The sequence below is a fragment of the Lynx canadensis genome, chromosome F1, assembly GCF_007474595.2.
Source record: "Lynx canadensis isolate LIC74 chromosome F1, mLynCan4.pri.v2, whole genome shotgun sequence".
NCBI lineage: Eukaryota > Metazoa > Chordata > Mammalia > Carnivora > Felidae > Lynx > Lynx canadensis.
Genome location: NC_044319.2, coordinates 57636270 through 57653439, shown reverse-complemented (window position 1 = coordinate 57653439; position 17170 = coordinate 57636270). Strand labels below are relative to the sequence as shown.

At 48.6% G+C, this 17170-nt stretch overlaps 1 protein-coding gene across 2 annotated transcripts in view; it reads right to left on the bottom strand.

The window, feature by feature from the left end:
- MTARC2 (mitochondrial amidoxime reducing component 2) overlaps nt 1-7395 on the bottom strand; it is a 38117-nt gene extending 30722 nt beyond the window's left edge. For both annotated transcript variants that reach the window (XM_030302653.1, XM_030302654.1), the window contains exons 1-2: nt 7094-7395; nt 1017-1190 (exon numbers count right to left, since the gene is read on the bottom strand). In XM_030302653.1, coding sequence (XP_030158513.1) covers nt 1017-1190; nt 7094-7380 — 461 coding nt within the window. In that variant the 5' untranslated portion in view covers nt 7381-7395. The remainder of the gene's footprint in view (nt 1-1016; nt 1191-7093) is intronic.
- Nucleotides 7396-17170: the final 9775 nt, after the last annotated feature.

The following is a 17170-nucleotide window of genomic DNA, read 5'->3' as shown; positions in this document are numbered from 1 at the left end:
CCCCAGCCTCCTCCCCTGTCTGCTTTGACGTTCCAGGCCACTGTCACCCTGCCTGAATACTCAGGGCCAGGTACCAGACAAACAGGGACAGGACCTCTATGCCCCAGAGCCCACTGGAATTACTCAAACTAGCCAATCCTAAAGCTGTTTATCCTGCCGTGCCCGGTACCTCCTGTGGAAACCACAATAAAGGCTCTTGCTTGCGTTCCCCCTGACCTCCCACCCTACCTCAGCCCCCACCTCCTGACCAACCCTGGGGTCCCTCTATGTGGCCCTCTATGACATGCCAAGCCGCCTGTTTCCAGGGATCTGTATGTCCTTACACATCACGGTCATTTCCACATCTGCACTCCTTAGCATACCTGATTAAGACAAATCCCAGGGACCCTGAATACAGCTCTCTGCCTCATCCACTCGCACCTGACCACGGGATTGATCCCAGCCCAGGACAAACCTCTTAAATATTTCCTTTACCGGGGCACCTGCCTGGGTGGCTTAGTTGGTTAAGCATTAGACTCTTGATTTCGGCTCAGTCATGATCTCAGGGCTCATGGGATTGAGCCCCGAGTCGGGCTCCATGCTGATAGCATGGAACCTGCTTGGAATCCTCCCCCACCCCTCTCTCTCTTTCTCTTGCTGTCAAAATAACCAAACATCTTTATTTTTTTTTTTTTTCAATGTTTATTTATTTTTGGGACAGAGAGAGACAGAGCATGAATGGGGGAGGGGCAGAGAGAGAGAGGGAGACACAGAATCGGAAACAGGCTCCAGGCTCTGAGCCATCAGCCCAGAGCCTGACGCGGGGCTCGAACTCCCGGACCGTGAGATCGTGACCTGGTTGAAGTCGGACGCTTAACCGACTGCGCCACCCAGGCGCCCCCCCAAACATCTTTAAAAAATATTTTCTTGACCAAACTCATCAGCTACTATAGACACTGTAACAAGACAGGGTGCAGGGAGAAGCCCGCAGGAAAATCAAGTCCCCTGCAGGTCCCCGGGGGCCCCAGGCAGCGCACCTGCAATCATGCAGCTTGTTTGAAGAAGGCAGCTTGCCCGGCAAAACCAGCTGGTCCATGCCCGGAGCCCTGAGGATCAGGCGGTCACCCTCATAGGTGATGGACACCAGCACCAGGCGAGGCTCCTGCCGGGCGGTGACCATGTGCCCATCTTCCTTAATCACCAGCCAAAACCTGCCAAGGAACAGATGAGAACACACTCAGAAAAGCCTCTTCCCCCTTCTCAGTGGTTTCCGTCTAGCTTTCTATTTCACCAAAACCCTCCCCCTGCCCGCACTCAGGATCCAACCATTTTTTCCCAGACAATTATCCAGACCTGGCCAAATTCTTTGGGTCCAAAACATGGTGCCTCCAAAAGGAGCTTCTTTACAAGAAACAGCCCTGGGAGAGAACATGTGGCCAATGCGTGAAAATCCCCAGTTCTTGGGGCACTTTGGTGGCTCAGATCATGATCTCGTGGTTCAGGAGTTCAAACCCCACATCAGGCTTGTTGCACTGAAGCTATTGTCAGCATGGAGCCCACTTCAGATCCCCTGTCCCCTCTTTCTGCCCCTCCCCTGCTTGTGCACTCACATGGTCTCTCTCTCTCTCTCTCTCTTTCTCTCCGAAAAATAAACATCAAAAAAATAAATAAATAAAAAGGGGCACCTGGGTGACTCAATCAGTTAAGTGTCCAACTTTTGGCTCAGGCCATGATCTCATGGTTCATGGCTTTGAGCCCCACATCGGGCTCTGTACTGAACAGCTCAGTGCCTGGAGCCTGCTTTGGATTCTGTGTCTCCCTCTCTCTCTGTCCCTCCCTTGCTGGCACTCTGTCTCTGTCTCCCAAAAATAAATTTTATTTTTTTTTTTTAATTTTTTTTTAACGTTTATTTATTTTTGACACAGAGACACACAGAGCATGAACGGGGGAGGGGCAGAGAGAGAGGGAGACACAGAATCGGAAGCAGGCTCCAGGCTCCGAGCCATCAGCCCAGAACCCGACGAGGGGCTCGAACTCACAGACCGCGAGATCGTGACCTGAGCTGAAGTCGGGCGCTTAACCGACTGAGCCACCCAGATGCCCCCCAAAAATAAATTTTAAAATGTTAAAAAAAACTTTTTTTTTGAAGAAAAGAAAATCCCCAGTTCCAAAAATCCAGAAAATGAGGCTGATTTAGGGACCTTCCCTTCACCGCTTAAGTAATTATGGTGCTCAGTTTGGGGCTTTGCTTTGGTCAGAAACTTCCCTGTGTCTGTTCAACACTCCCCCGAGCCCCTGGTCGAAGCGAAATGTCTTCTAGGTCTTTTCACTGTGGAACCAGATGGGGCCAAAACTGCTGGCCCAAGTCATCTAGAACCCTAGACAGATTCTTGTTATGTTCATGATTCCGAAGGATGCAAACGGGCCTCCGCTCTGTTTAACCTCCCATGGCCCTCAGATCTGTCATCAGGAGACCCCCAATTAGCCTTTCTTCCTTGTGCACATGTTCTGATTCAGAGAATGAAAATTCTCACAAACCACAAGTTAGATCAGAACTCGACTCATCTCTAGAGAGCTGCTATTCCGGCCTCCTCGGTTTTCACACTGCATCCTATCTGGGGTGGGGGTGGGGGGAATGGGTAAGCTGGAAAGGGGAAGGGAGGCTGGTCCGGGGAGGTCGCCTAAGCTTTGATCTTCAGCAGAGTGCATATGTTTTGGGTTATTCCACACACACTCTTTGATTACTAAAAAAAAAAAAAGAAAAAAATTTAAAAAGCGTTCTGCCCTCTAGAGAGTAAGTTTCAATATCCTTTTTTTTCAACATTTTTTAATGTTTACTTGTTTTGAGAGAGAGAGAAACAGAGTGTGAGCCGGGGAGGGGCAGAGAGAGAGGGAGACACAGAATGCAAAGCAGGCTCCAGGCTCTGAGCTGTCAGCACAGAGCCTGATGTGGGGCCCGAACCCACGAACTGCGAGATCATGACCTGAGCCAAAGTCAGATGCTTAACCGACTGAGCCATCCAGGCGCCCCTCAATACCCATTTTAGACAGAACACAAGTGCAGCGGGTGAGGAACTCTGCGGGCATTGATGTACAAGCAGCAGCTGAAAGCTGGGGCTTTCCAAACGTGAGTAGGACAAAAAGGACAGCGCCTTCCAGAATGAGGGGCAGCTCCTCCAAGAGAGACATTTCCAAATATGACTGGAACCAAGTGGCAACGCCTGCAAGAACCTGATGAGGATGTCTGATCTCAGAGTGCAGACACCTCAGTCCCTGCCCTCACCGGACCCTAGTGGTGTCCCTTCCCCCCTCGCTGGCACCTGTGCCCTGTTAACCAGCATGCGTGTTGGTGTCCAGGTATGGCAGGGGAGGTAGGACCGTGCAAAGGCATCTTAGGAACTGTCTCGGCTGTTCCCATCCCGGAGCTGGTGACGCTGGGCAGTAGCAGGCTCTGTCCCTCTGAGAAGCTGCCTCCTTCCATCTAGGTAAAGAAGGTTCCCAGGGTTGTCTGGCTTACTCACCTATGGGGTTCTGTGGCCAAGGGAATCCCTGCTCCTCCGTTACAGCTCCATTCCCCCCTGGGCTGGGCCCTGTTCCTATTTCCAGCCTCATCCGTGGGTGCGGAGTTCTGGGTGACCCTGCTCTGGTCAACCCCACCACCGCAGGCACTCCGAACTGGCCACAAGTCTTAGCACCAAACAAGACTCCCTCTGAGATCTGCACACAAGCCAGACCCATGTCCCAACAGGTGTCTGCAGGTTATTTCTGACAGCGAGTCCCTCGCTGGGCTGAGTTTTCTCATCCTGCCCCCCCTTCCCCATCCACCTCCACTTTAGCCCTTCCCTCGGGCTCACAGGCGCCGCCCTGCGCTCCAGCCGGTGGTATTGCAGCACAGGAGGTCACCCCTGGGTGTTCACAGTGAGAAGGGGGCGGGGCGGCGCTGGACATTTTACGCCACCTGCTGCAACCGGAAAGGCAAGTGGCAGCTTGCAGGAAGTCTAACACCGGGACGGGACAGAGACACTGACCCAAGATAAAACGCTGCTGCCTGTAACATACCGCGACCACCCTCATTACCCTGTCCACTGGGGTAATGCCATTTGTCATCTCTTGCACACAAACGATGCCCAGTGAATGAACAATCATCTCTGTTCTGCCAGATCTGAAAGAACGTTAAGTCTGGATTGTGGATTCTTCATGACCAAGTTGTCCCAAAACGAACACCTTCCTTTACGCATAAAGCATGGGTGTGTGGTGTAAGAATCAATCAGAGGCTGCAGCTCATATTCTCCAAAAAAAAAAAAAACCCCAGCGGTGCCCTGAACAGCCACAGAGGTGGGAGAGCGGAGCCCAGGACAGCTGGAAAACCTTATTTCTAAACTTAGAAACTGGCCTGGGAAGTGGAAGTGCCTGAGCCTGAAAAGGGGGGGGGGGGGGGGGCGGGGGGAGCAGGGACCCGGTGACAGCAGGAGGGTAAAGTCAGGAGGAAATGACACTCAGGATAATAAATTAGAAATCTCATTTCTCCAGGAGATCACAGTCTGTGCACAAAACATAAAGGGCTGGCTTCAGCAGGGGTACAGCAGATGCACAAAAGACTGAGTCATATATGCCCACTAAAGAGAGCCGGATTTACAAGGTCAAGGAGGGCAGCCAACCCTCCCCCTGTCTGTGCCAATCAGGCAAGGCCAGCATTCTGCTAGGCGGCCTCTAAACCGGCTCAAAGTTCAGGCTGCCCAAGCCAAACATTCACAGATCTGTTCAGAGCTCTGAACAAAACAGTTCTAGAAATCGGAGACACAGAGCCCTTTAGAGAGGAAGAACCCACCCAGCTTCTCAGAAGGGTTCCAAAGACACAGGTTCAAAATGGAATTAAATACGAGAGGTCTTTTCCTGCATTAAAGGCTAGTAGTAGTTTCGTTATGAAAGTCTTAGGTTGAGAGAACAGCGGTCACTTAGCAGAGTTCTTTCCAGCTTGCTTTCGATTATCCTTCAATAAATGAAACCTAGATTAAATAGTCTCTTTGAGACCGTCAAGTCCAACCCCTCTCTTTTGTGAATGAAAAACAAAAATGAGGTGCAGGGAGGTTAGACCACTGGGCCCGGGTCTCCTGAGGCTCAGTACAACCTTTGCTTTTTTAAATCACACTGCCTTCAGAAAAAAGGACGTGATTGCTGCACCCACAGAGCTCTGAGTTCAAATCCCTCCAGCACATAACTGTTTTGTGATCTTGGGTGAGACGCTCATTCTTTCTGATACTGTGTTTTGTTTTTGTTTGCTTGTTTGTTTGTTTTGCAGAGTGGAGATAATATCTAGCCCACAAGACTGTGATGAGGCTTGCATAAGATCATCTACGTGACAGGATTCAGCTCGGGGTCTGAGGCATCCGATGCACTGAGTCAATGTTCCCCTGCCTTGCCCTGTCTCATCCCAGTCTCCACACCCCACCACCGCACCCAACCCCAAGCATTTGTTGTTCAAAACAAAGTTGTTGTTTCTTTTTCATTTACGGAAGAAAGGGGCTGTTTTGAAAGTGCAATAATCACAGCAAAGCAGTGACATCCAGAAGTGGGAAAACAGTCATTAGACGATCAAAAGAGACACGGATAGGAACCGGAAATCCCTCTTGAGAAATCACTTCGGTCCTTCAAGCAGGGAAGGAAGTAGCACAGCCACTTTCTCTGGATGTGCATCATGAGAATTCGCTCCTCGCTGTTTTTGGAGTGTGTCCAGTATCACTAAAGTGAAGTGGTCTTCCCAGCAGTAAGAAGGCTCTTCTAATCGGTCACGCTTGAACAAGCTGCGACCAAGCTCTTCTCCTTACTGGCCCCCAGACACCACCCTCTCATCACAGAATCAGATTCCCCAGGGGAGATCTAGACACGACTTGAGACGGCTTCACTCTTGGTGATTCTGATCCCATAGGTCTGGGATGGGACTCCCAGGACATTAAAGTTTTAAAAATCTCTCCAGGATTAGAAATCCGGAAGGAGGTGGACGGAAACTCCCAAAGAGTTACACGATATTTCTCTAGGACAGGGTGTGGAGTTTTTCAAAGCTGTGAGCATCCACATTTGTTAAAGACAGCTGTCTTCGGAGAAGAGTGAATCCACGTGTCGTAGAGGGACTTCAGGGCAGCAGACGGCCGCTACTAGAAGATTCCTTGAACAATCACCTCGCAAACCTCCTCCTCCCTATACAGAGAGGACCACAGCAAAACCATCCCAGATAGGAAGGCATCTTAACTGAAACGAACAAAAGACGGGGATTCTGTTCTTCCTTGTTCACTCTTTCTAGAGTTTAGCATCCTTCACCATATCGAGCGAGCCTTCCAGATAGCCTGCATAATTCTGTGTCAAGGAGTATGTTTCTGTAGCCTCACCTTTGGGATGAGTTAAATGACAGGATACCTTTTTCTTTTCTGAGAGAGGAGAAATGAAATTTCTATGCGCCAGACCTTATGTGGGTGGAAACTTTACCCAAAGTTCTTCCTTGAGGACCACTCTGCCTCTGGAGAGAGGGGACACACTCTTCCCTTAATGGCAAATATTACGTTTGCAGCCCCCCATACCCCATCTCCCCAACACAAAACTTCACTCTGCTCATTACGTATGAAAGCGGGTCAAATCTCCCCACCTCCTGGGTCTCCTAGGCACCTTCCCCAGGACTAGAGACGTGTGAGGAACAAACTCCAGCAAGCCCAAAGCCAGTGTCCTTGAACAAGACTTGGTTTCAGCGTTGCTGCGGTCCGCCCACGAGTGCTCATAGCATTTTATTTTCTACCACTGTGCTACAGACCTAAGATAGAATCAGAAAGTTCAGAACTAGCAAGAGACTTGGGAGACGACGAGGTCAGCCCCGTCCTTCTACAAAGGAGGAACCTCTCATCCAGAGAGGGGCAGGGGTTTGCCCCTACCTACCTACCTACCTTTCCAAATCTGAACAAGACAGGAACCGACCTTCCCAGGTAAAGGATCAAAGGCAAGGCGTCCAACAAGCAGCCCAGGAAACGCCGGAGGCAAACCTCTACTCTCCCTCCCGCGAGCGGGCCCCCACCCGATCCCCGGCAGGTATCGCGCAGCCCCGGCCCGGTTCGGCCCGGCTCGGCCTTACCTGTCCCGCAGGTGGCCGCAGCGCAGCCCCAGGGCCGTGCACTCCGCCGCGCTCACCGCCACCCCCTTGCAGGACTTGACCGGGTAGATCCAGAGCTGCGCCACGGTGCCCACCTGCTGCAGCCGCCGGCGCCGCCTGGACCGCGCGCGGCGCCAGGCGACGGTCCCCAGCGCCACGGCGGCCAGTCCCAGCGCGGTCACCGCGAGCCAGCCGGGCCGGGGCTGCGCGGGGAGGCGCGACGCGGGGAGGCCGAGGCGGCCCAGGGCCGACGAGCCGGCGGCGCCCATGGCGGAGCAGGAGCCGGCGCGGGCGCGGGGCCGGGGCGCTGGAGATTCGGGGCGCGCGGGACGAGCCGCGGTCGCCGGGTCGCCGGCCCTCTAGTCCCTGCAGCACGCGCCCAGGTGGCAGGCGGCCGCGCGGTAACCGGACGCGAGGCCGCAGCTCTCCCCGCGCTGCGCGCGCCCCCTGCCTGCGCCGCGACGGTCCCCGCGCAGGACCACCCCTCGGGCCGCCCCCGCGCTCTCCACGCCCCTTTTCGCGCGCGCCCGTCGGCGGCCGGGTCGCGCGCTCCCAACTGAACCCGGGAAGCAAAACCGCGGGCGGAGGAGCGCGAGGTTGTGAAACGTTTAGCAACTACTTGCTCTGGCGGATCCCTCCGGGGACTGCGGGACTTGGGCCCCCCCCCCCACCCGCTCCCCGGAAACCTCTGCACCGACAGCGGACCCAAGGCCAGCGTGGCCTCTGGCAGGGTGAGGCCCGGTCCCCGGGGTGACCCCGGCCCCCCACCTCCAATAAAATGCCTGCCCGAGACAGAGCTCCCTGCTGCAAGGACGCTTCACTGCTTGTTCCGGCCCACATCTGAGGGCACACCCCTGACCTCCAGGTCCTAGAACATTCGCTCAGAAGGGCTCACAGGTGGGAATCCTTCCTCTGTCCCTCTGAGATGCGCATGTATCTTCTGCAACTCAGAAATGTCTTTCTCAGGGACCTGAGAGCCTTTCTTTTGAAAGAGAGTTGTCGAGAAGGACAGGGCTTGTCTCCGGTCTCTGTGGGAGGACGGAATCCTGTCTTCAATAATTGCCAGCTGGCAGACACAGCCTTTTGTCATTTTTCACTTGAGCGCCACACCCCCCCCCCCTTCTCCCTTTAACCTGCCCAGTCGCCTCTGCCCAAATGGCACTAGATCTCAGCTCTTTACCCTCCTGTCACTAGTTACTGAATAAGATTTGTTTTCCCTGCTTTAATGTCTGGCTGTAGTTCATCTTGACCAACTCCATTCATGCAGGCTATTTAGTGAACAGAGGATTTTCTTAGACTAGTTCAGGTTTGAGGCTGTTTATTATAAAAAAAAAAAAAAAAAAGGCGGGGGGAGGGGGGCGCCTGGGTGGCTCAGTCCGTTGAGTGTCCGACTTTGGCTCAGGTCATGATCTCTCGGTCCATGAGTTCGAGCCCCGTGTCAGGCTCTGTGCCGACAGCTCAGAGCCTGCAGCCTGTTTCGGATTCTGTGTCTCCCTTACTCTCTGACCCTCCCCCGTTCATGCTCTGTCTGTCTCTGTCTCAAAAAAAAAAAAAAAAAAGTTAAAAAAAAGGTTCTTAAATTGTGGCACAGTTCTGGGAACATTTAAGAAGGCAACCATGAACCACCTCCCAAATCTGCATCAGTCACCCTCCGGGGAAGAGGGCCACCTTCCACGGTGGGAAGAGGCTGGAGAAGGGAAGGGAGCTGGAGGAGAAAGGCTCCCTCTCACTGTTCCTTGTGAAAGTGAAAGTCAAACCCCACCTGAACTTCCCCCTCTCCAAATATATATCTAAATCTATACCTATAGATATATCTATATCTAAAACACAGTTGATTAGAGTACTGACCCAGGAAGCAGAGGGGGGAAAAAAAGAGTCTAAAAGGTGAATATTCCCCTTGTCCAGCCAGCCCCTCGAAGGGAAGATGGGTTCCCGGCAGCCAACAGAGCAACCAACAGAAATATTAATTAGGGCCACCCAGTAGTACATCTCTCCTGGGGAGATGTGCAAATCAGATGATCGAGTGTGGTGATAATCAACCTTCAACTCCTATAACAGGTCTTATGGGTGAGACAAGCTAAAATAGTGTAGCAACTTCAAAAAATCTCAACAGTCTAATAAAGTACAAATTTATTTCTCGCTTAGATCCCAGTTCGCTTCAGGCCAGCACTGGAGCCCTAGTCAATGCAGCCATTCAAGGACCCAGGCACCTTCTGGGTTGTTGCTCTCCCTTCATCTAGACCCTGGACGACCTCCGAATTCAGCCAGTGAAAGGAGAAAGAAAACAAGGCTCTGGAGTCGGAGGTTTTAACACTTTTTTTCTTTTTTGAGAGACAGAGACAGAGCACAAGTGGGGGAGGGGCAGAGGAGACACAGAATCTGAAGCAGGGCTCAAACCCACGAACTGTGAGATGGTGACCCGAGCCAAAGTCAGACACTTAACCAGCTGAGCCCCCCAGGCGCCCCTGCGAGACAGGTTTTATACGGGGTGGTCCTAGAAGTAGTGCACGACTCTTCTGCTTACCCCCATCCAAGCACACAGCCACATCAGTAGAGAGGCCGAGAGGCTCGACGGTGTTCAGGGCTGTTCACGCAGATGTCGTATAGCTGGATAAGAGAGGGAGGAGGGGATACGAAATCTAGTCTATCTGTTCCCAGCCAGAAGAGGTGAATCTGGAACTGATAACACGAGCACTCTCTACCCGTGCTGGTGCAGCGCCCAGAGCCTCTTTCGGAAAATAGCCCCCTCGGGATTATTTCTATACAAACGTGCTATTACATGGGCCTCCTGTGTTGAAGGAATCCATCTTTACCACGCGGACCATGAAACCAGAAGTAACAGTAAGGCAACCAACCATCTATGAAGTGATTTGATCCAAGACCTTATGTGGCAAGAAAAGTCCTTATTGGATAGCACAAAGGGGCCCAATTAGAGCTCTAAGAAATTATAAATGGGAGGTGCACGCAGGAAAGGAGGGTCACTGAACAAATCTCCAGCAGCCCCATGTTTCTGAGCAGTGATTTCTTGGGCCCACTATGCTCCACTCTGCTCAAATCCTTTTCTGTCTTCCTCCCTGTCTCACTCTAAGTAGACGACCTTGCTTCCAGATTTGGAGCAACAGAAGGCATCATCAGAAAAGGCTTCCTCCCTCCCCCCCTCTGTGCCCCTAAATGTACACACTCTCGTTCACCCCTTTTGTGCGCCCCTTCTCCCCTTTCTCCTGTTCGGTGGGTCGGATGTGCTTTCTGCTGCCTGAGGCTCACTCAGCCTTGGCGCCTGGGATCCCATGCCTGCCCTGGGATCTACTGACTCAGCATCATCACCTTTCTCTCCTGAGCCTTCAGGAGCTTTCTCTCATTGACTTAAACACACAGAAGGATTTTCCATCATTTACAAACACTCCCTGATCTATCCCCTTCCCCTCCTGTTTACAATCACACTTTTGAATGGATTGTCTACAGACCCTGTCTTTCTCACCCCTCACCTGCTACTCCATACAATCTGGCTTCCATCCTCACAACGTCTTGAACTGCTCCTTCCCAAGCCAACGTACATGTCCCTCTCTCCCCTGTTCTGCTTTTATAGGACCTGGTAGTTGTTTTTTGCCCCGATGATCACTGTCTCTCTTTCATCCCAACTTACAATTTATAAATATTTCAAACCTACAGAAAAAGGGCGCCTGGCTGACTCAGTCAGTGAAGGGTCCAACTCTTGATCTCTGGGTCATGAGTTCGAGTCCCACTTTGGGTGTAGAGATGCCTTAAAAAAAAAAAAACCTACAGAAAAATTAGAAGTATGGTACAACTACCTTCATCGAAATTCTTCATCTAAATTACATAAATCCTTCATCTAAATTATACATGATTAGGGGTGCCTGGGTGGCTCAGACAGTTAAGCATCTGACTGCGGCTCAGGTCATGATCTCGTGGTTCACAGGTTCAAGCCCCCACGTTGAGCTCTGTGCTGACAGCTCGGAGCCTGGAGCCTGCTTCAGATTCTGTGTTCCCCAGTCTCTCTCTGCCCCTCCCCCATCATCCTCTGTCTCTCTTTCTCTGAAAAATAAATAAAACAAAACAAATGTATACATTATATGTAGTTAACTTGCCGCATTTCTCTTTGTCTCTCTTTCTTTCCATATATATATTTTTTTTTTTCCTAAAACATTTCAAAATGGGTTGCAGACATCATGATATTTATAAGTATTTGAGCATCTTCTAAAAATAAGAAAATAAAATAAAGCCTTGGATTGCGAGTAGCTTGTTCTGCGAGTGGTCCACTACATGAGGACACATTTCTAACCAATTTTAACTTGATAAACAAGCGATGTCTTGCGATATGAGTAGTATGTGATGTCAAATGGCACATGATCACGACTGAACCAATGATTCCAATGAGATTGGTTCCAACTGAGCCAATGAGAGACAGAGAGAGAGAGATCTCGCTGTGGGATTGTGGGCGATCGTCTCCCATGCTCAGATGCTCGGTCTCAGGCCACGGTGTTTGGCAGAAATAGGTGCCCACAACTGGCACTATGTATTTTTTGCCACTTCAACGTTCCTATGGACGGTCCTTTGCTTTTCCATATAAGAATAAGCTTAGGAATGCTTTGCTTCATTCTAGGTCAGGCCGTCTGCAGATGTATAATTGATTTCACTTCATTTGATAAGTATTTCATTTATCGAATGCTCGTACAGTTTTCTTCTAGAGAAAGGCATATGTTTGCCCCCCACCAATGGCTCTGTTTTCATGTTAATTGCAAGTGAGTTTCCGGACTTCAGGGAACACCGGCTCCCAAAGAACAATGACATCTTCTATTTGAGTTTGGAGGGAGGGTATTGGTGTGGAGTTTGCCTCTTGCTCCTCATAGAATGACGTAACGACATTAAAACTGTAACCACAGCATGAGCCACATATATAAATTACATGAAGATGGGTGCATTTAAATATCTGCAAAAGGTGTGGCCTTGCTAATGAGTAAGAATTTTAAAAGAATACAAAACGGAATGGACGTAGCAGTACGCTGATTGAGCTCAGTCAAGTGCTGTGGCAACCTGGCTGACATTGCAAGATCATCAGTAGTGAGGATCAGCGGCATAGGAGAGCGGCTACCCCATTAATAGGACATGAGCTTGAAGTTGTTTATTGGCATAATAGCTGGTAAAAGGGCTCCACCTGCTAGCCTGGGGATCAGAAAAATCTTTTGGGGTGTCTATAGCTCTAGAGTCCCCTGTCTCAGCCAAAATATTTACTCAACTTAAAATCTCATTCACCTGCAATAAGATGTCCAAAATTCAAACTTAATAAAATAAGAGGAAGATTTAGAAGTTACTTGAGACATAATGCAGCAGTAAAAGTTATTACAATAGTGTTAAACATAGGAATAATCTTTGCAGGTTCGGTAGCTCAAGTATTTTAATACTTAAGTGAGTTTAATATACAAGAGAATAGTGAGGAATGTTAGAATATCTAAAAGATTAGGGAAGTGGGTGGGGCGCTGGGGCGATGGGTGAGATAGGTCATGGGTACTGAGGAGGGCACTTGCTGTGATGAACATCCAGCATTGTATGGAAGTGATGAACCACTAAATTCTACACCTGAAACTAATATTACATTATATGTTAACTAACTGGAAGGCAGATAAAAACTTGGGGGGAGAAAAAGAATATCTAAAGGATTAACCTTGAGATTCCAATTTAAGTTGTGCACTTGCTTGCTTGATTTAGATTTTTTTTGGTGACTAAATATCATAACTAAAAAATGTCCTAGGGGCATCTGGGTGGCTCTCTTGGTTGAACGGCTGACTCCAGATTTCAGCTCAGGTCACGCTCTCATAGTCTGTGGGATCAAGCCCCACATGGGGATCTGCACCAACGGTGCTGAGCCTGCTTGGGATTCTCTCTCCCGCTCTCTGCCCCTCCTCCACTCATTCTCTTTCTCTCTCTCTCTCTCTCTCTCTCACTCTCTCACTAAACTTAAAAAAATTAAAAGTTAAAAAAAAATTTTTTAAAGAATTCCAATATTTATACGTTTCATTTATTAGATTGTAAGAACTATTGAAATACTTGGAAATCTCTGTTTATTAATCAAACAGTTGAAGTACTTAGAAAGAAAAACATTAAATTAACAAATGCAATTCAAAAGTCTTTAATGCCAAACATGAATCAAAAGCCCCTTTAAAAGTGATTGTTAAAAAAAAAAAAAAAGAATGAATGATAAAAGAAGAATAAGCTATGTAAAGTGAGTTTAAAATTTAAGGAGATTGGGGAGCCTGCGTGGCTCAGTCCCTTAAGCATCCAACTCTTGGTTTCAGCTCGGGTCCTGATCTCACAGTCCTCCCTCCCTCTCTCTCCGCCCCTCCTCCACTCACACTGTGTCTGTCTCTCTCAAACAAATACATAAACTTCAAAAAAAAAAGTTTAAGGAAATTTTGGGGGCACCTGGGTGGCTCAATGGGTCAAACAAACAACTCTTGTTTTCAGCTTAGGTCATGATCTCACAGTTCGTCAGCCTGGAGCCTGCTTGGGAATCTCTCTCTCCCTCTCTCTCTGCCCCTCCCCCCACCCTTGGGCGCATGTGAGCGCTCTCTCTCTCTCCTCAAAATAAATAAAAATAAAACATCTTAAGGAAAAAGGAGGGCCAAGAAAAATTTAAGGAGATTTTGGGGGCCCCCTCCCTGGCTGGCTCAGTAGGTAGAACATGTGACTCTTGACCTCAGGGTTATGAGTTTGTGCCCCACATTGGGCATAGAGATTACTTAAAAATAAAAATCTTGAAGAAACGTTGAAGGAGTTTTTTCAAAAATTGTATTTAGTTAACAGGTAGTGCAATATTGGTTTCAGGAGTAAAATTCTGTTTTGTTTCTTAAATTCTACGTATTAGTGAAATCATACGGCATTTCCCTTGCTTGAAGGAGATTTTTGAACTTGAAACTTAAGGAAATAAAATAACAAAAAAAAAGTAGCTTTTTTTAGGGCTTTAGGGTCCTTGCACAAAATATATACATAGCTGGGCTTTCGTGACACCCCAGAGTTACCATATGTAAATTTTGTGTGAAAATCTGTATTCATATAATAGTAATGGTATCATCAAAACACCTTGCTTTACAATTCATGGACTAATTTGGCATGCAGAGAGGTCTGGGCTGAAGTCTGAGAGAAAGCTTGCACGTTGCCCTGGGAAGGTTGGGGGCACGGCAAAGACTAGAGACAGTGGGGTGTCCATCTCGAAAGTTCCCACTGGGAGGATTAATCCAGGCAAATTCATCACGGTTCAGAATCTGCCTTTTAGCCTTTTAAAGTAGAAAGTCAAACTTTTCAGTATCCGGGGGTTGACGTGGACTCAGGGACACGAACCCTTGCTGAAAAGACTCACAGGAGACTGATGATGAAAACATCCACGCCATTTTACTCGTTCATAATAAGAAATATGTCCTCACGCTTGCACATCAGTGTGACCAATAATGCCTCTTCCTCCCAATGAGGATCGAACAGGGAGAACAACCGCCTTGCGTGTTAAGCGGGCGCCCCCTGCAGGCTGCCAGGAGGAGACGCGTCCAGATTGTTACAGGGGGAGTTTGGGTGGGGACACCATGGAGGTCATGCCTTAGCTGCCAAACGTCAGTGTCAAAACTCCCTGAGGCGGAGAACTCAGGTTTCTAGAACAAGTACAATGGCCAATCATCGTCCAGAGACAGCAACGTTCACTGTTGCCCCTGTCGTGGGCTAGACTTTGGTCTTTGGTCTTTAATAATGACTAAAGAGTTTCAGATCTCAAGGAGCCAGAAGCCTGCCTGGGATCCCCATCAGTAAACAGACAATCAAGAGAACTGGAGGAAAGGAGGAATGGGAGCTCCTGGAGCCTCACGCACAACGGGTCCCCACTGCGACAGAAAAACTGAGGCCAGGCTCGTGGGAAACATACTGCTAATTGATGCAAGGGTTGCGGGAGAGTCTGACAGAGAACATTTTGAGCAGCTAAATTTAGTACAGCTGGAAAGTAGGGGGCAAAGGCGGGGTTGAGGGATTGGGCTGGGAAGATAAACAAACCCAGGTGGCAGGAAGAATTCCACTGTGTGTAAAAGAATATGACCTTCATCCAGAGGATGTTTAAAAATGAGTAACTAGTTACTGATAAGAGAAACTGAGTGGCTGGAAACAAGGGACAGGTGGACACTTTTCATTTGTACACATTGATACCTTTTGCATTTTGAGCCATGAAAATCATGACTTATTCAAAAAAGTTCCACAAATTCCAAAATAAAGTATTTTGGGGGTGTCGGGGTGGCTCAGTCGGTTGAGCGTCCGACTTCGGCTGGGTCATGATCTCACAGTCTGTGAGTTCGAGCCCCGCGTCGGGCTCTGTGCTGACAGCTCAGAGCCCGGGGCCTTCTTCCGATTCTGTGTCTCCCTCTCTCTCTGACCCTCCCCCCTTCATGCTCTGTCTCTCTCTGTCTCAAAAATAAATAAAAACGTTAAAAATTTTTTTAAATTTTTGTTTCCAATTTTTAAATAAACATTTAAAAAAAACCACTTTTTTAAATGTTTATTTATTTTTGAGAGAATGTGAGCAGGGGAGGGGCAGAGAGAGAGAGGGAGACACAGAATCCAAAGCAGGCTCCAGACTCCGAGCTGTCAGCACAGAGCCGGACGTGGGGCTCAAACTCACGAGCGGTGAGATCATGACTTGAGCCAAAGTTGGACGCCCAACCAACAGGGCCGCCCAGGCACCCCTAAATAAACGTTTTTTAAAAGTATTTTTACAGTATATTTTTTAATTATACTACTTACATGAGCCTAGCTGTGTACTAAGCTCTGGGTGAGCAGAACAGACAGCAAACCTACCCTACCAGCTTCCAACCTAGGAGGTGTTTTTCAAAGCAATATATCTCATCAGAGACACAGCCTACCATTGGGTACAGCCAATGTCAAGAGATATATAAACAAATCATTATAACATAAGCAAAGTGATCGTTATACTAGAGATTTGGGCTTAGAACTTTGAAAGCACAGGTTGGTGGTGGGCAGTTTACTAGCCCGAAGGCTTGGGGAAGTATCACGTAATCCGGATTTTGGTGAAAGGTCACACGTAAACTGGGTTTTGAAGAATGCTTTAAGAACTTTAAGAGCTTTAAGAGCTTTAAGAACTGGAAAAGAGAGGACGACCTCAAAGAGGACTAGAACTTCCCGAAAAGGACTGAAATGTTTTTGGAGGAAAATACTTTTGGAGATAGTAGGAGGTGAGGCTATCAGGCAAGATGATGCCAAATTGTGCAGGCTTCGCATGTTGGAGGAATTTCTTTCCTAAAGGTGGATGACTTTCTCTCCTAGAAAGTTCAAATACACCTCCACGGATGGTGGTATTCTGGCAGCTGGTGACTATGTAGCAAATTTAGGATAGATTTATATTTTTCCCAAATAGCAGGGGAAAAAATAACTTACGAAAACAATTTTTGTATTTTGTATTTTTCTTCCCATAATTGTTACTGAAACCTCCCAGTTTCTGTTGATTAATATAAGAGGTTAAAAAAAAAAAATCAGTATAACAAGCAAATATGGGAAAGTTCCAAAGCAAGTAATTGCTCTTTTTTTCTCCTTGTCAAATATGTTCATAGTTGTGATTTTTATATGTCATTGAAAAGATTTCCATTACCAAGATGTTCTTTGTTTATGTGTTGGAATTAACTGTTATCAATGTTTGGTCTCTTCCACAAAAATCAAGGCTTCCTGTTGGTCTGCAGCCCAAACTCTCCTCCACCGCTTGTTTTCTTTGGCTTTTACAGTTGGTTTTTGGTTTTGGTTTTGGTTTTTCAATCGGGAAGTTTCTAGCTGGTCTTGAAAAATTAATACCACATAATGCGACGTCTGTGTTCTGCGTGTCAGCAATCAGCGGGACCTGACTGGAACCTGTCCCTTCAGACAACATGACCTTGACCTCCAAGTTCAACCCTACGGCCTTTGGGTTTGTCCTGGGTCTGCGAGGGGTTCCACCAGGGGGCGCTGTGATCAGCGTTTTGGAGAGAAAGGCGGGGAGGAAGTGCCCGGAGCCGGTTCCACAGGGGA